The sequence below is a fragment of the Procambarus clarkii genome, chromosome 83 (genome assembly GCF_040958095.1).
Source record: "Procambarus clarkii isolate CNS0578487 chromosome 83, FALCON_Pclarkii_2.0, whole genome shotgun sequence".
Lineage (NCBI taxonomy): Eukaryota > Metazoa > Arthropoda > Malacostraca > Decapoda > Cambaridae > Procambarus > Procambarus clarkii.
This window is the reverse complement of record NC_091232.1, coordinates 3,926,870-3,944,953: the sequence shown is the minus strand read 5'-3', so window position 1 is coordinate 3,944,953 and position 18,084 is coordinate 3,926,870. Positions and strand designations below refer to the sequence as shown.

Below are 18,084 nucleotides of genomic sequence, written 5' to 3'. Positions count from 1 at the left end.
TATTATTATTATTAAATAAATGTTTATTTCAATTACATTTTTAGTTAACATAATTGGTAGCTTTCTTGGTGTACCCATATTAGCAAATGTCTTATACATACATAAACACGAACAAATAATAAACTCCAAACCTTTAATCGGCGAAGTTGGTTATTTACAGCTGCTCCACCATACACTCTAACACACTGCACATCTGTTCCAAATGAAAATTTACGGGCTTCATCGTAAATCTGTGATATTAGCTCTCTTGTTGGCCCAATAACCAATGCAAAAGGCTGACCACATCCTACAGGAGCATTTCCTTCCAGCTTGTTTTGCAAAATATCGTTAATCACAGGCAACAGGTATGCTGCCTGAAAAAAAAAAAATATAAATTAGAGGAAATATTTCAGTGTTGTGAAAGAATAGAACAACAAAATTCATTTCCCATCAAAGTTGGTAGTCGCCTATTCTCTATGCTTATTCTTTATTACTAAGCAAGCATAATTTGTTACAGTAGTCTCTAATTAATTTCTGGTAGATGTAGTTTACATGGACTTGGCTAAGCTTTTGACAAGGTACCCATGTAAAACTAGCAAGGACAGGCACATGGAATAAATTTTAGAATACTAGAATGGATAAAACAATGGTTAAAACAAAGAAAACACAGGTCGTGATAAATTTGAAGGAATCTGACTGGAGAAATGTGGTGAGGGCAATTTATGCCCTCACCTCTGCCCATTTGTGGCACCGTGAGTTGCCACAAATATATTTTCTATTATTTGTTCTATGTATTTCCAATGCATTTCTATTTGTTTTTATGATTGTATATGATGCAGATTTGTGTAATTTACAATATGTATATAGAAGAACTACCAGGTAGTTGTCAACTACCATTTTAAGCTGTCATTGCAATCAATCATAGCTACCTATGTGCTTTAATATACTGTACCTATAATTTTCTCTCATCTTCTTTTTTTTCATTCCATGTAATCTGTTATCATTTTTTTGTCTATAAATTTTGCAAGTATTTACCTCCTTAAAATTTTCTTAGATTAAGGACCTGCCCGAAACGCTGCGCGTGCTAGTGGCTTTACAAGACTGTAATTACCATATTTGTATCCTCACATTCCTTATGTACATTCTTGTATATGCATAAATAAAATAAAATAAAATAAATAAAAACTGTCAATGCTTCATGGAACTGTGATACACGAGTCACTAATGTGTCCACAAAAAATGTTTAGTCGCAATAATACATGTTCAAAATTCACTAAATTTAGAATACAGTATATACCGTTTCACACACTACTGTATTTACACACTAACACACTGTATTACACACTCAGTATTTGGCAAATGTGTGATATTCAAAGAAGCAATCTATGAGACAGACTGCGACTTTGCACTCGACGCGTATCATACACAATGATTTTCACTTCCTGGGTTTTCGTTATGACTGCTTGCAAACTATGCACTCACGTAGACCTTTGGCTCTAGCTCCTGAAGGTGGTAGGTAGGCAGGCGTGTGAATTGCTAGGAAGTCTCTAGCACCCAGTCTGTTAGAAACTAAATGTGGTGCTAGTTGTTCATGAACAACTGTCCTTACACTGTCTTTTTGACCATACTTTATGAGCAATTGCGACACCAGAGGGTGACTAAAAACTAGAATTGATGGTTTTTGCCTGTTTTCACCAAATGTTGAAACAGTTGAGCACTGTTACGTCCACAAGATGAAAGAAGAATTTCCTTGTACACTTTACACTTCTGAGGACACTCGATGGCACCTTCATGTCACATTTATCTACAAGTCTCATATTTATCTTGTAGTCAATGATACAATCTGGCTTAAACAATGTTCTATCAGCTCGATACATCACTTTGCCAATGTCAAGCATTTCACCAGTGTGAACAGTTGACAACATATTGACTTCACGTCTGTCTCTCCAACGCCTTGATCAGATCTTGTCACATTTTCTTATTTCACAATCACCTACACTAATATTATTGTCAAAAACAGGCATTTCTTTCCTATTTTTCTTTACAGTGCCACACATTCCCGTGTCATGTTCAAGCAAGAACTTTGTTAGCAAGGGGCTCGTATAATAATTGTCAGTGTACAGAATGTGCCCCTTGTTCAGCAGTGGTTCCATGAGCATCTTCACCACACTGCCAGAAAAGCAGTGAGGATCTTGTGTGGGTATGTCTATGTCTGTACCAGAATATAATATATCGATCACCATTCCAATTTCACAGTCGCACAGTACAAAGAATTTGAGGCCAAAACGGTGCCGTTTCAATTGGATGTACTGTTTGAGGAGATGATGTCCCTTGAAAAGAACTAGGGAACATTCAATGACAAGATTCTATCCAGGTACAGAGTAATCACAAAATTTCCCCCTGAGATCACTGAACACTTTTCTCACTCTCCAAAGTCGATCATTTCTATCAAAATGTGCAAGGTTTTCAAAATGTATGCACCATAGTAGTATCAGGAACCTGTCTCGTGACATGTACTTGTTGAACACGGGATGGAACAGTGCAGTCTCTGTTCCAATAATCCTGTATTACGTGTTTCACTAAATGTTTCATGAGCATACGCAGAGCAAAGAACACACACAATTCAGCCACGGTGGTGTCCTTCCAATATATCATACGTGAAGCAAGTAATAAGCCATACGCAATGAGTTGCCCTGCATACCTGTTTGTTTCTTCAACATCATGATGTATGAATTGCTCATCAAAATATTTAACAAAATATTCACTTTGTCAAATCCTCACCAGTGACAGGAACGTGGGTGAAACTAACTTCACTAGCATCAAATTGAGGTTTGTGTGGTACAAAAATATTACAGTCCTCCCACACAAATTCAGCTGTGCTCCTTGTACTGGAAGCACCGCCACGAGCGACTCCACGGGTGCGTTTTTTGCAATAAATCCCCTTTGGGCAGGAGTTGCAGGTCTTTTACATTGTATTCTAGCAGGGCGAGCAGGGAAAGTGAATGTAGATTCAACACTGTCGTCAATGTCGTTGCGAGGGAAAACATGGCGGTGCTTGGCAGGGCGACTAGCTGAGACAGCAGATCTTAGCCTAGTAACACCATGAAGGCAGGCGCTAGCACTTGGCACATCTATGCTACTTATATCAGTCATGCCAATGCATGACTGTACAATCATGCCTATGTATAGTTACCAATGAAAGTGAGGAAACAAGCCTTAGTAGAGACTGTAATAGAAAAACCTTGAAGCCTGTGCAGAATGCACAGCTGGATAGTAGTAGGCATCCATTAGTCTCAGGAGACCGAGTTGCACTCTTTTTTTTTTTATTTTTTTTTATTTTATAAGATATATACAAGAGTTGTTACATTCTTGTATAGCCACTAGTACGCGTAGCGTTTCGGGCAGGTCCCTGGAATACGATCCCCTGCCGCGAAGTATCGTTTTTTCATCCAAGTACACATTTTACTGTTGCGTTAAACAGAGGCTACAGTTAAGGAATTGCGCCCAGTAAATCCTCTCCGGCCAGGATGCGAACCCATGACATAGCACTCGCGGAACGCCAGGCGAACCAGACGACTCTGGTTGTTGATGTGGAGTGACCACTCCAGGGCACAAAGCCAGGGTAGGTAGATACTGGGAAGAAACTGTCACCCATGCAGCAGGTTCCCCCCTCTCCACTGCGCCAAAAGTCTCCAATGGAAAGGCAAACGCCAATATGATTGATTGTGTATACCAGCATCACCAGCAAGCCAAGGACCTTCAACCTTCAACCAGTGGCTAAAGTCCGGCAGTCAAAACTGAATTTGCAAAGCTTTTGTTACTCGATGACCAATTGTTGATGATCAGACCAGTAACTAGGTCTAGTCTCTGACCAGGCCTTCTGGCTACTGGTCTGATCAACTAGGCTGTTCGATGTAGCTGCTCACAGGCTGATGTAGTCACAGCATGGTTGATCAGGTATTCTTTGAAGGTGTTTGTCAAGTTCTCTCTTGAATACTGCAAGAGGTCAGCCAGTTATGTCCCATATGTGTAGAAGTGTGCTGAAATGTCTTGGCCTTTGATGTTGATCAAGTTCTCTTTCTGTGTGCCTATTGCACTTCTGCTTTTTAGTGGGGCTATTTTGCACATCCTGCCTTGCCTTCTAGTCCCATGTGGTATTTCTGTGTGCAGATTTGGAACCAGTCCTAATATTTTCCAAGTGTAAATTACTGTATTATGTATTTTTTCCCCGCCTGTGCTTTATGAAGTACAGATTTAAAATTTCTAGGCGGTCCCAATAATTTGGATCTTTTATCGAGTAGATTCTAGTAGTAAAATATCTTTGCACACTATTCAGGTCAGCAAGCTCAGTAATTTTGGGGGAGCTAAAAGTAAGGCCTGAACAATATAGAAGCCCTTCGTCAAGCTGATGAACAAGATTTGATGAAATCAAGATTTCTTGATGTCATAGAAGTATTCATAGACAAGATTGTCTATGTAAAGTGGGAAGTGAAAGTGATATTGAGACCTTACAAAGAGATCTACATGAACTCCCTATATAGTCAGATGACTGTCCAATGCTTTTTAATGTCAATAAATGCAAAAATTTGCATGTGGAGGCATAACAATCCACGTCACAACTACCAAACTGTCCTTATAACAGATCCATGAAGAAAAGAATCTTGGAGTCAGAATCCATCATTCACTAAAAGTTGCACAACCAGTGGGAGCGGCAGTAAAAAAAAAAAAAAAAAAAAAAAAAAAAAAAAAAAAAAAAAAAATGAACCAAGCCCTCGGAATAATCAAGCGTACCTTTTCCACCAAGTAAAAGAAAGTAGTCGTTCAATTGTATAAGTCTCTGGTGCGCCCCCCACCTGGATTATTGCATCCAGGCATGGAGACATCTGCTCTGGAGAAGGGGCAACACCAGGAAATGCAAATCATCCCAGAGCTTAGTCATCTCTCGTATCAGGAATGGTTGAGGACCACAGGAATAGCAACACGACAAACCAGGCATAACAAGGCAAATCTCATCAAAACCTGTAAAACACTGAATAATTTGGAGGATGTTGATCTAGACAATTTCTTCTAAAGGTCACATTTAACACGAATAAGGAGTAATGGGTTCAAACTCAACAAGCTGCAATGTAGGATAGAAAACAGGAGATGCTTTTTTACCCATAGGGTTGTAAATCCATGGAACAGCCTACCCGCCTAAGCCGTAAATGCCAAAACTCTATTGGGTTTTAAAATATAGCTGGAAAAGATCATCTGGGCAAATGGAGGGGCCTTTGACAAGTGGCCAGCTTCCTAATGGGCCACTAGTATTAGTGGCCCATTAATAAATTAGTGGTTATTCACAAAATTTCATTACTTTACTACACCTAAGGTAATTGACAAAATTTTAAACTAATTTCCAATGATCAGTGAGGATATTTTCATAATGAACAAAATTTTTTGAAAATTTTCATATAATGTGTATACAGATGCCATGTGTAACCCTTCCACAGTTCAAAGGTTAACCCATCCACTTTTATCAGTCATGTCTTGCTCACATAATAACAAAATCAGTAATGTCTTTACAACTAACCGTTTTTCCTGAACCAGTTTGAGCACAGGCCATAAGGTCTCTACCCTCCACAATAATTGGCAAGGCATATTTCTGAATTGGTGTTGGTTGCATATATCCAGCCTTAGACAGATTTGACTCCAAGATCTCATGAAAGCCCATATGATGAAAGTCTCCCACAGCTTCAGGTATTGGCTCCGTCCCAGTTACCTGAAATATTGAAAATAAGTGTCAGGTTAAAGTTTCTAAAAAAGTATTGTGCTATTTACAGTGGAACGTCGAATGACGAACGCCTCAAATTACGAGCATTTTGAGTAACGAGCGCGCAGATCACCGACAATTTGTCTCGATTGGCAAAAGCTCGTTTGATTAACAAGAAACCCATATGGTGTGTTCCTGTTGCTCATCGCACATTCTCGAACGCCTCCGACGATGCAAATAAATTACTTTTGTTTGTTTAAAGATGCTAATGACTTCTGTGATGTTGCAAAGCATTGAATATTTTTTGTAGAATAAACAAAAAAATTTGATAAAAGAACATGTCAAAAAAGTTTGTTCAGTGTTTGTCAGGTAGGCTACTCCATGTTTCTTATATATACATATAAAAAAAAAAAAATAAACAAATTTGAAAAAAGGAAAAATGTCAAGGTTTCGTTCAGAGTGTGCCAGGTAGGTTGCTCCATTATTAATAAACAAATGAAAAATACAAAACAAATTGAACACATTTGAAACAAAGAAAGATTCTCATAATGTAGCATCCCACTTGACAAATACTGAACAAACTTTTATGACTTTCCTTTTCAAATTTGTTCAATTTTTTTTTTATTAAGAAACGTAGGGCGGCCGACCTGACACTGAACGAACCTTTTGCAATAAAATAAAAAAGTGAACAAAGTTGAAAAAAGAACAAATGTCAAAGGTTTGTTCAGTGTATGTCAGGTAGGCTGCTCAATGTTTCTCGATAAAAAAAATTGAAAGAATTTGAAAAAAGGAAAAATGTCATAAAGGTTCATTCAGTGTATGTTAGGCAGGCTGCTCCATTACAGTATTTAAAAAAATGAATATCAGATTGATGTTTTTCGGTGGTGGAACATTATTTTTATTTCCAATATTTTAAATGGGGAAATTCGTTTTGAAAGATGAGCATTTCACATGATGAGCTCGGTGCTGGAACTGATTAAATTCTGAGATCTTGCACTCGCAGGGCTAAGCTTAACCCATCAGGCACCTGTGACAATCTCGGCCTACTAGGAGCAACTTTCAGAATCTCGCTCCCCCTCAACGAGGCAAAAAAAATGTAAGGATAAAGATCAATCCAGAACTATGGAAAAATCCCTTTAAGGCTAAAAGTTACTCACAAAAACTCTCAACACTAAAGAAACATTTGGTAAAAACCAAACATGAAACAAAATTTAACACCAATTTAACAATCACCTCACCAATTTTTTACCCCCCTCTCCCTCACACACACAAGCTTAATTAAGTGAACCCAATCAACATGGGTAAAATGTAGAAATAAATGGGAGTGGGAAGCCATTGACGACCCACCTCGAAAGGAGAGTTTTATTACAAAATGCTCTATTTCTGAAGCCCATCATGGCTTCCCAGAGCCACTTCCTCATAGCATCTCGCACAAGGAATTAAGGACGTACAATGAATAAGAAATGAGACGTGAAATAAAATAACCCCAAAATGAAAACATTACATGTACTTGTCTGTGTAGAGCAGTCACACCCAGACAAAGCACTGCACCAAACATTAAGAGCATTGAGCCCACTGCCCAATGCAAGATCAAACAAGTAAGTAGCCCTGAACTTTAGAGGCACTGAAGAAAAAGTTGAGAACACTAACCAAACACCACTAAAGGTCAGAGAGAAAAGGGACCTGGAGAAAGATGAAAACAAGTTCAGGTTAAATTAGAAACTTTGCCAAGGATAAGGAAACAAACACCCACACTAGATACTCCGAGAAAGACAAGCAATAGGGACCTAAAGAATGTGGAATAAGATTGCCACCCATAATTATCCAAGTAAAAAAATCAAGCATTTATTGTAAAGAAAGGCCTCTTTCTAAGCAGTCTATGATAAAATAGACATCCAAAAATTTATTTGGCTCCTGGATTTGAACAGGACTCCCAAACACCAAAATGAGAATCTGGTGTGTGTGTAACTTTTACCTTCGCATTACTACTGATGATATTTCAGGTAAATTTTGAAGTAGAGGTCTTACTGCACAGGCATTTATGGCTTCAGAGGGTAGGCTTTTCAATGGGTTTATTGCCATGGGTGAAAAAGCATCTCCTGCTTTCTGTCCTACATTGTGGACTGCATATACTAAATGTGTTATCTATATTATAGACCATCCATTTTTGAACACAGCTGGTCCTGAGTGGGACCATTCATGTTATTCCATTTATTCTCTCCTTACAAAAGCAGTTCGTAAGGAGGGAATAAATATATTTGGTCTATGACTCCCGTACTAATGTTAAAGACTAACTTACAGGTAACTATCCAGTCTCTGTACCTAACTTCTGCTAATTTCAATGATGTTAATAATGAGATAATCCTTTCTCTTAAAACAAAGTCCAATGCCCTTGCTGAGATACCAACTCTAATTTACAAGAAAGCCTCCAGATTTTAGCTCCTAGCATTGCATTGCTCTACAATTAAGTCACTTGAACTCCAAACCTTTCCAGATATTCTAAAAAAAGCGAGAGTAACCCCAGTCCATAAATATGATGATCTCACCGATGTCAAAAATTTCAGACCTATATCAAATTCTGCCAAACTTGTCAAAAATATTTGAAAAACTAATCTACAAGCAGCTTTACTCTTATCTAGCCAAACACAATATACTTAGCTCTTGCCAATATAGTTTCAGACCCAAAAAAAGCATTAACACTATTACCCTTACACTATTTGGATTTTTTCTCCAAAAGCCAATGCTGTCCCATTTTATGAAAGTAGGTCAATAAGCTAAAGATAAAGCATGTACTTCATAAAAAAAAAAATTACACGAGGGTGTCTTTATGCCATTGCTCCTCGTGCCTCTCTTGAGGGAGCTAGGTTCAGGTTCTGGTCCCCAGTAGACTTAGAACTCCTTTGATTGACTGTTGCCATATCAGCTCGGTATAGCTCCAGAGAGCCGAAGGGGCTTGCCACAGAAAAATATCTATTTACACTTCCATTTGGAATAAAAATTTTCTCGAAGTCAAGGACAAGCAACTTTTTTAGGGTCCTAAGTTAGTCAGTTAATGCGAATAAGGTACAGAATAGGCATCTTAACACAATTCAAATAAAAACATAATATATTTGATAGGAAAAAGAGATTATTTTTCATCTTACCTTGACTGGCAAATCATCATAGTTCTGAAAGTTTTCACCCGTATGAATGCCAGTCTCGAACAGCTTGTCAGAATCTAGGTCTTCAGGGACGTATATAGGTGGACGGATTCTTTCCTCTCCACTAGCTTTCCCTGGTGCTGCATTTACACACTCTCGAGTCGTGTGCATTTCACTTCCACACTTGAAACAGCCTAATCAAAATGAACAAAATGTTAAAATTATGTACATATTAATGACAATATTTATATAAATAAACTTTATACATTTCAAATTTGTGATATCATTCTATATCGGCACACTTTCACATTCTGTTGAAATGTAACACAGTCACATTATGTGCAGACAAGTTATCAAAATAGGGGGAACAACAAATAAAGGATATATTGAGACAGTGAACATCAAAATCATCACAAAATTAATAAATTTATTGCTTCTCCATAAGCTTTTCATTTGTTTTTTTGTATCACCTTTTACTTTAACTGGAATTTACCCTAGGGCTACTATCTCTAAAGGCCCCGTCATGGACAGAAATTCAGCAGATTGCAAAACACTGCCCCAAAATTCCAGATGAATTTTGAACTGGGGTACAGTATCAAAGTTTGGCATTTATGGCCTCAAGAGGTACAGCAATATATAACCTTATGAGTGAAAACAATATCCTATTTTCTTTCTAACATAGAGGCTATATTGTGGATTTTTTTTAAATTAAAGCCGTTGCCTCTTGTATGTGTACCACTGGACCTTGTAAGGAAGTGATCTGAATTATTATCATCCAATTTGCTCAGTATTTTACAGTCTTGAGATCACCTCTCCCATGTCTGATCTGTAGTGCTAGTCCAAAGAGCTTCAACCTTGCCTGGTATGAGAGAGAACTTAGTTCTGAGGTGGCCCAACCACTTGAATTAGTCTGTATAGTCATGACCATGCTTCTTGCAGGCCAGGGATTGTTACCCGATGTTCTAAGTGGTTGGCTATTATTCATTCCTTCCTTCCATCCAAATCCAGCTCCTTGTCCTCATATCCCCTCCAAGTGCTATATAGTCACATTGGCTTAAATATATCAGTTATGTACTTTTGAAGATGAGGACTCTTGTTTGATTATAGTAGGCATATTGCAAAACACCAGATCTATAGATTAATATCCACTTGCAGATGATGAGTCACAATTACATGGCTGAAAAATGTTGACCAAATATCACACTAGACGATAAAAAGACGACGACGTTTCCGTTTGTCCTGGACCATTATTAAGTCGATAGTGAAGAGACACGAAAGGCATGGGCATAAGTAAGGCAAGAGAGAGAGGAAGAAGAGTACCAATAGTGAAGAAGAATGGTTTTCAAGTATTCCATATAGAGATTGGCAAGTACAGGGAAGAGTGGAACTCTTCCCTGTTTACTGAACATAGTGACACCGAAAGTTTGAGAGAAGAATAAAATATTATTGATATATTGTTACCATTGAAAGAGAAGGAGTTAAGGGTCAACACAGTCTGATGAGTTCGAGGAAGAGGTCAGTGGGAAGAGGGAGATAAAGGCGCTCAGTTGCCTTCTGACTAAGAAAAGATAGAACGTCATCAAGGGGAACATTGGTAAAGAGTCAACATCAAGACTAAGTAGCTTACAGGTGAGCTGTAGGTGAAATCTTTCTATGAAGTCCTGAGAGTGACGAAGGTGGGCAGGAGAATAAGTGCCAAGGTGTCAGTTTTAGCTAGCCAGGACGCAAGCGGCTGACAGAACCTCCCTTGAAGAAATGATAGGGCTTTTTCACTTTTACTTTCTCTTTTGTTCCCATTTACTCCTTTTATTACCCCTTATTATTTATTATTTTATTACACCTGTCTTTCGCCTTGCTTTTACCTTCCTCTAAGACTTCCTCCGCCTCGCCTCTCTCTGCCTTTCTCGTCTCTTCACTAGACTTGATAATGGTCCAGGATGGACAGAAACGTTGTCTTTTCATCTTCTAGTGCGTGGTTTGGTCAACAATATCCACTTGTTACTTTCTTTAAGTTGAAGATTCATGTGCCAATTCCTAAAGTTTAGTTTATCAACCTCCTATTTACCGAGCAACTTTCAATGACTAGTGGATCAGAAATATTGGTTTCAGCAAATTAGTGTTGGGCAAAATATTGGTACATCTCTAGTTTAAGTTATCAATATTTTGTATTATCATTCATGAGATAATAATTATTTGCATTATGATTACTGCCACACTAACCTCTCTTTTCTCCAAATGCCCTTCTTCCACCTCTCCCACCATCTTCGGTATTACGGCAGTCACGTGACAAGTGACCATCAATGCCACACTACGGGGGGGGAAAAAAGGAGGCATTTTTTATTTAAAGTACAAAGAACAGTAGTACCAGTGATGGAAACTGAGGGGAGGAGGGGTACACAGTTGTATTTTCATTTTCTTGTCAAATTTCTGTACTAATGGACACATTTATTAGCTTTCCCCCTGTCAAGTTCCTACCAATTAAATGTGATATTTTTTGCAATTCTGGATGGAACCCACTGTGATTCTCAAGCATAAACACTGGATACAGCCTTACTGTATCCATCATTCTTAAAACATACCTAGTTCCTAAAACCCATTTCCATCACTGTATACAATCAAATAAAGTCAGCACTTCCAAAAACGTTTTAAGAACAAATAACAGATACCCGAGAATAATGGAGAAAAAATATAAAACGTATTCAACACGTATACTTAATAATTTCATAAATGCAAATACACAAAAACTTTTGAGACTGGAAAAGCAGCCTATTCTGTAAATTTATAAAATGCAAATTGCAAGCAAATGAAAAAATCTGAAGAGATTGAAAGGGCAATGTCTGAAATACTAAAAAAAAGCAGATCAACAAAAAGTGTTTTTGTGCAGGGTAAGATTTTCAGTCAACAAGCCACAATGAAATACATAGCTAGTATGTAATGTTTAGATTTAATTTTTTTATCCAAATGTTTTTTTACTATTTGTTAATTCGTTTCATTTTTGTCAATTAATTTTCATTACTGGTATCGTTAATTTCATTATCTGCAAGAACATGTACGTTGAGTTTTGTACAGGAGAATGTTAGCACGTGTGTAAGGTTCAAGCTTTTTTGCCATGTTCATGGTATTCCCTATTCCCAGTACTGTCATAGAACACTTTGAAACTATTAACGGTTTTGGTCTCCACCGCCACCTCATTCAACCTATTCCAACTTTCTACCACTGTAAAATTAAACTGTCTAATGTTTTTTCAGCAACTTAGTTCCCTTAGTTGGAACCTATGCCATCTTGTTCTTGACGTAGCAGTTTTCAAAATTATTCTGTCATTTTTGTTGATTCCTGTTACTATTTTCTATGTAGTGATCATATCACCTTTTTCTTACATCTTCTAATATTGGTATAATAATATAATATTGATATATTAGACCTCTAATCTCTCCTCGTAGATCTGTGGAGCATGCGCTCCGCAGATATGCACGGAATGCTCCTGGCGCCCAAGAGCATGGGCGAGCGTGAGGGCAACACTAAAATGTGCATACTCGTTTCAGTTTTCTCACCTTAATTCTCATGCTATGTTGTGTATTTTGGTATCATTGTGTTCGCAATAGAATTCCCTAGAGATGTATATGCATACAAGGTCCAAAAGCCTGGCGTGACTCCCCACAGCAAAGCCTAAAGTTGGCAAAGTTACCCATAAGCGCACAAAATTGGTAAATTGCGTATACTCGTTTAAGTTTTCTCACCTTAATTCTCGTGCTACGTCGTTCGTTTTGGTATCATTGTGTTTGCAATAGAATTCCCTACAGGGGTATATGCATACAGGATCCAAAAGCCCGGTGTGATTCCCCGCAGCAAAGCCTAAAGTTGGCCAACCGTTACCTGTGAACGAGCACCAATTGGCACGCCGCAGCCTAATGTATACACTGTACTCGTTCAGTTTGATAACATCAATTTTCGTGTTACGTTTTTCATTTTGGTATCAAGCTGTTCGCCATATAAAGGCGCACATTTTAAAAATAGTCCCATAATAGAGCAATAAATGGAATTTTAACATATATTTTTCATTTTGGACGCTCATCACCAAAAAATTACGGTGGAACCTCGAATAACGAATTTAATCCGTTCCGGCGCCATGATCGTCATGTGAAATGGATGTCATACAAAATGAGTGTCCCCATTGACAATAATGGAAATCGAATTAATCCGTTCTACCACCGAAAAACATCAATATGATATTCGATGTTTTAAATAATGGAGCAACCTACCTTACATACACTGAACAAACCTTTATGACACGTTTTTCTTCAAATTTGTTCAATATTTTTCATTTGTCTTATAGCAAAAAGTTCGTTCAGTGTTTGGCAGGTAGGCTGCTCCATGTTTCTTAAAAAACGGAAAAAAAAGTAAGGTTGAAATAATTTGTTAAACGGACAAATGCCATAAAGGTTCGTTCAGTTTTTGTTGGGTAAGTTGCTCCATTATAGCAATCTTTGTTTCAAATGTGTTCCATTTGTTTTGCATTTTTCATTTACGTCTCAATAATGGAGCAACCTACCCAACAAACACTGAACAAACCTTTATGGCATTTGTCCATTTTTCAAATTGTTTCAACTTTTCTTATTTATAATTTTTTGACAACATGTTTTCTGACAATGAAAACCATTCTAACCTTACTAAATAAGGTATTTGTCCCATCCTGACCTGTAAGATAAGCTAGTTTGCTACAAGATAATTTCAATGACATTCAAACAGTTTTTGACTGGCAGCCATTCGCAGCAGTGAGGCCACTCACACAAATGCAGTTTCAGGTGATTACACCAGCACCAGCTGGTCAATATAAGAAACAATTTGCTCTGTTTTCTACGTGCAGGGATCAGGACAAAGTATGAAAGTACCCACATAATATTTTTTCGGTTAGAGAAACAACATTATCATAATTCAAGTAAACGTTCACACCTTACTTACCATCTACATTTAAAATGCAGTTGCTGCACAAATCTTTAAAATAAAAATAAAATACGGTTTTGATCAAATTAAAAAAAAAGATGCCAATGTACTACATATACCTTAAAACAAGCTCCACCCCTCTGTCCTCGTTCTCTTCCAAAATCTTGACCTCTGTTAATATTGTCACTTTGCACTGCAGAAGGACATTGTCTTGCCATGTGCCCTTCCTCATTACACTGCAATACAGTATAGTAAATATAACACACACATTAGGAATGCTGTATAACAAGAAGTCACAATACAGTACAACTTAGCCAGATATCAAGATAACTTCACTTGCACAAGTATTTTTAGCAATAGACATTACTGTGAATATACTGGTACCTTAGCTCAATTCTCGGTTAAATCCCTTAAATCGTCAATAAATATTCGAACTATTTAAAGATTTCCCAATACTAATGCAACTGCATTCTCAGATAATATAAGTACCTAATCATTAACAACAAACTCGATAAATATTACATCCTAGGCGACTTCAATATTGACCTTTGTCAACAAAATAGCCCCCCCCCCTCCAAAGTCGAATACTTCCTAAACAGCATGAACTCTTAGTATGCTAATCCCCACAAACACAATTACTCAAACATCTGCAACAACCCTGGACCAACCCTGGATATGGACTAATATAACAGCCCCCTTTGTCTCTGGTATAATCACTGACAGAATAACCGATCACAATCCTACCTTCCTCTCGACAAACTTGGACATGAAACCCTCGGTTACCAAGAAACTTACCTTTAGACTACACAGCAAATAAGCAATTGGGAACCTCATAAATGCCCTTCTCAATATAAACTGGGAATCTGAACTCAATAATACACAATATAAATTCTTTAGCCAACATCTTTCTCTCCAAACCTCTAAGCCTCTACAAAACACACTGTCCTCCCCTCACAAAGCAAGGCATACTTAAAGCAATTAACAAGAAACACAAATATGGAAAAAAACATAGGATTGGCCTTGTTACAAAATAATAAGTTAAGAGATATTCATCGATGCTTACCAATATAAAACGAAGAGCCAAAGTTTCCTTTTATGAGAATAGATTTAAAGCAGCAAGAGGAAATATGAAAAAGTACATGGAAAGCCATCTCTAACATCCTAGGAATTTTAACAACAATCACATAACTAGCAGATAAAACTCTCCAAAGATGGTTACACACTTGCAACAGATTAGAAATGGCAACTGAATTTATTAAGCTTCTTTTCATCAATTGGTGCTAACCTTGCTAGAAAAATCCCAGACACCCCAGACACATGTTACTACATACCTCACCAGCAGCTATCCTAACTCTACTCCTGTTATCCATCAGCCCGAAAGATATTATAGCCATAATTCAATCACTTAAAACTAAAGCTGGGAACATTAGTGAAATACCATCCATGGTATATATAAGAAACTAAGAAATGGCCGAGAAGTGACAAAGTTGTGTCTGACAATAGTACAGACTATGCAGAAGGCTCATTTTAATAAATCATACAAAATAATAATAATAATAATAAATAATAATTAATACTTTATTCATAAAAATATGTATACAAAGAAAATTGCCCAGAGGTATATTTGAAAATACAGGATTACATATTTATTTATTTAAATAAATAAATATGCAATTAAAAATTATATTAAATATTAAATTAAACTTAATATTAAGTGTAGCCATTACTACCAAAAGCATTTTGGGCAAAACTTGGAATAATTCAGTTAATTAAAAATTATTTATAGGTACAGTATAATGGCATAAATATTAATACTGTACTAAAGAGTAAATGATAACAAAATATTTTTTATTCATGAAATATATATGAATATACAGTATTATAGAAGTACATTTGAAGGTACAAGGTTTGCATAATAAAGCCAATAATATGCAAAGCATTTTTGGCAAAACTTGGAATAATTCAGTTAAATTATTTACACATATAATTGGGTAAACACTTAACGAGAAATTAGCATACCAGAAATGCTAAAGAAATTTAGCAAATGATAAAGGTGATACAGTACTTAAAATTCATCTGCTAAGCATATCTTTAAAACAAAAATAGTCTTTCAATTATTTAAGTGAACAAAATCACATTGTAGTATACCTTAAAACAAGTTCCACCCCTCTGTCCTCGTTCTCTTCCAAAACCTTGACCTCTGTTAAGATTGTCACTTTTCACTTCAAAAGGACACTGTCTTGCCATGTGCCCTACCTCGTTACACTGCAATACAGTACAGTATAGTATATAAATGTACATTAAAAATATAGCAATAATACAGGTCACAATATTATATTTTTGTAACAAACATTAATCTCACATCAGAACTGTTATCATTTCATGCTTATAATGTATGGGACAGTGGAAAGGAGAGGGGGGGGGGAAGAGGGACATATTAAATGCACAGATTATTCACCCTTAGTCAGTGCAGCTATTATTAGCCGACAACACCACTGTGCGCAAGAAAAAAACAGCGTTGAATGTAATGAAACACCATTTCCTGAGTGAGCCCCGGGGGCTCCCTGGAGTTATCAGGCTAATATGCAATTCATTAGACCAGTGCATTAGTCATAGGAGTTCAGCATACCGGGGATCACGAGCCAGAACCTGGCCTCCTCAAGAGGCACCGGGAGCAATGGCACTGAAAACTCCCCCATGGTTGGGGTTTTTCCTAATCTGTCATCGACCGGGCTTAGACACCCAGAAAGGTAGGCATAACAAAACAGACACCACATGGTAAGAAAATTGCAACTAAAACAGAACAGAGGCAGAACTCCCTCCAATCCCAAGGAAACAAGCAAACGTTACACTCCACCGCTGAATCACTCATCCGCACAGGCCGTGCCGCCGACCCACCTTTTCCAGTTTGGAGGCTAGGTATCATAACAGCACGAAAACCACCGACCGGAGGGAAGGAGCGTGCCAGGGAGCCTCCGGGGCTCACCCAGAAAATGGCATTTCATTACGTTCAATGCCGATTTTCTGTGGAGAGCCCCTTTGGCTCCCTGGAGCTTCATAACCAAAGATAAGAAAAAGAGGGACTTACCCCTCTTCAATAAATTCAATTTTAATAATAAAAGGATAGACAGAGAAAATAAACAGGGAACTTATAAACATTCAATAGGAAAATGTTCTAAGTAATAAAAATCCTACACAAGGAACAGAAAAACTGACTTCTGAAGCATATGAAGTCTGTCTGAAACATGTTCCTTTGAGGGAAGCCAGAAAGAGATCCAACGTAGAAAGAAAACGCAGACAACACTACAAAAGAAGGAAAAAAATTAATGGAAATGCTTAAGGAGACACGACTTTCCATACAAAGAAGGAATAATTTAAACAGGGAGATTGAAGAAATCGAACAGGTACTGAAGCATTCATATCAGATTGAAGAAAGGTAACTAGAACAGAAAGCAATTCAAGAAATAAAGAAAAAACCCAAAATATTTCTTTACCTATGCGAAATCAAAAGCAAAACCCACTGCCAGTATTGGACCTATTCATACTAGTGATGATTCAAACACTGAGTATGACAAAGAAATTAGTGAAATTCTAAAAAAACAGTACGAGGACATGTTTAGCACTCGGATAAACAGCATGAAAATGGAAGATCCGGACAACGTTATGCATGATATCAAAACTGTAAATATAACCAACATCAACACGAGTGTGGCAGATTTTGAAAGAAATTGACAATATGCCCATGCACTCAGCCCCGGTCCAGACTCATGGAATTCAATATTTATAAAGAAATGCAAAGTGCCAGTAACACAGGCACTCAGTATTATGTGGAGGAAGAGCTTGGACACGGGGGAGATACCAGATGCGCTTAAAGCAGCATACATAGCCCCTCTACACAAGAGAGGGAGCAAAGCATTGGCAAAGAAATATAGACCAGTTGCACTAACGTCCCACATAAAAGTATTTGAGAGAGTGATCAGGAGTTAGGTCAATAGTTTTATGGAAATCGATGACCTCCACAATCCAGCCCAACATGGATTTAAAGCGGGAAGATCATGCCTCTCGCAGCTACTTAATCACTACGACAAAATCACTGAGGCATTAAAAGAAAACCAGAATGCAGATGTGGTATACATGGATTTTACAAAGGCATTTGATAAATGTGACCATGTGATAGCACACAAAATGAGGTCAATGGGAAAAACTGGTAAAGACGCTGGATACTCAGTTTTCTGTCGAACAGAACACAGAGTAACAGTCAACCATATAAAATCG

The 18,084-nt window shown here is 37.5% G+C and overlaps 1 protein-coding gene across 3 annotated transcripts in view; it reads right to left on the bottom strand.

The window, feature by feature from the left end:
- The window catches only part of LOC123768741 (probable ATP-dependent RNA helicase vasa-like), a 40,498-nt gene that overhangs the window by 14,356 nt on the left and 8,058 nt on the right, over positions 1–18,084 (bottom strand). For all 3 annotated transcript variants that reach the window (XM_045759475.2, XM_069316296.1, XM_045759476.2), the window contains 6 exons: positions 15,958–16,074; positions 13,929–14,045; positions 11,089–11,176; positions 8,872–9,062; positions 5,549–5,737; positions 132–353 (listed from right to left, as the gene is read on the bottom strand). In XM_045759475.2, coding sequence (XP_045615431.1) covers positions 132–353; positions 5,549–5,737; positions 8,872–9,062; positions 11,089–11,176; positions 13,929–14,045; positions 15,958–16,074 — 924 coding nt within the window. The remainder of the gene's footprint in view (positions 1–131; positions 354–5,548; positions 5,738–8,871; positions 9,063–11,088; positions 11,177–13,928; positions 14,046–15,957; positions 16,075–18,084) is intronic.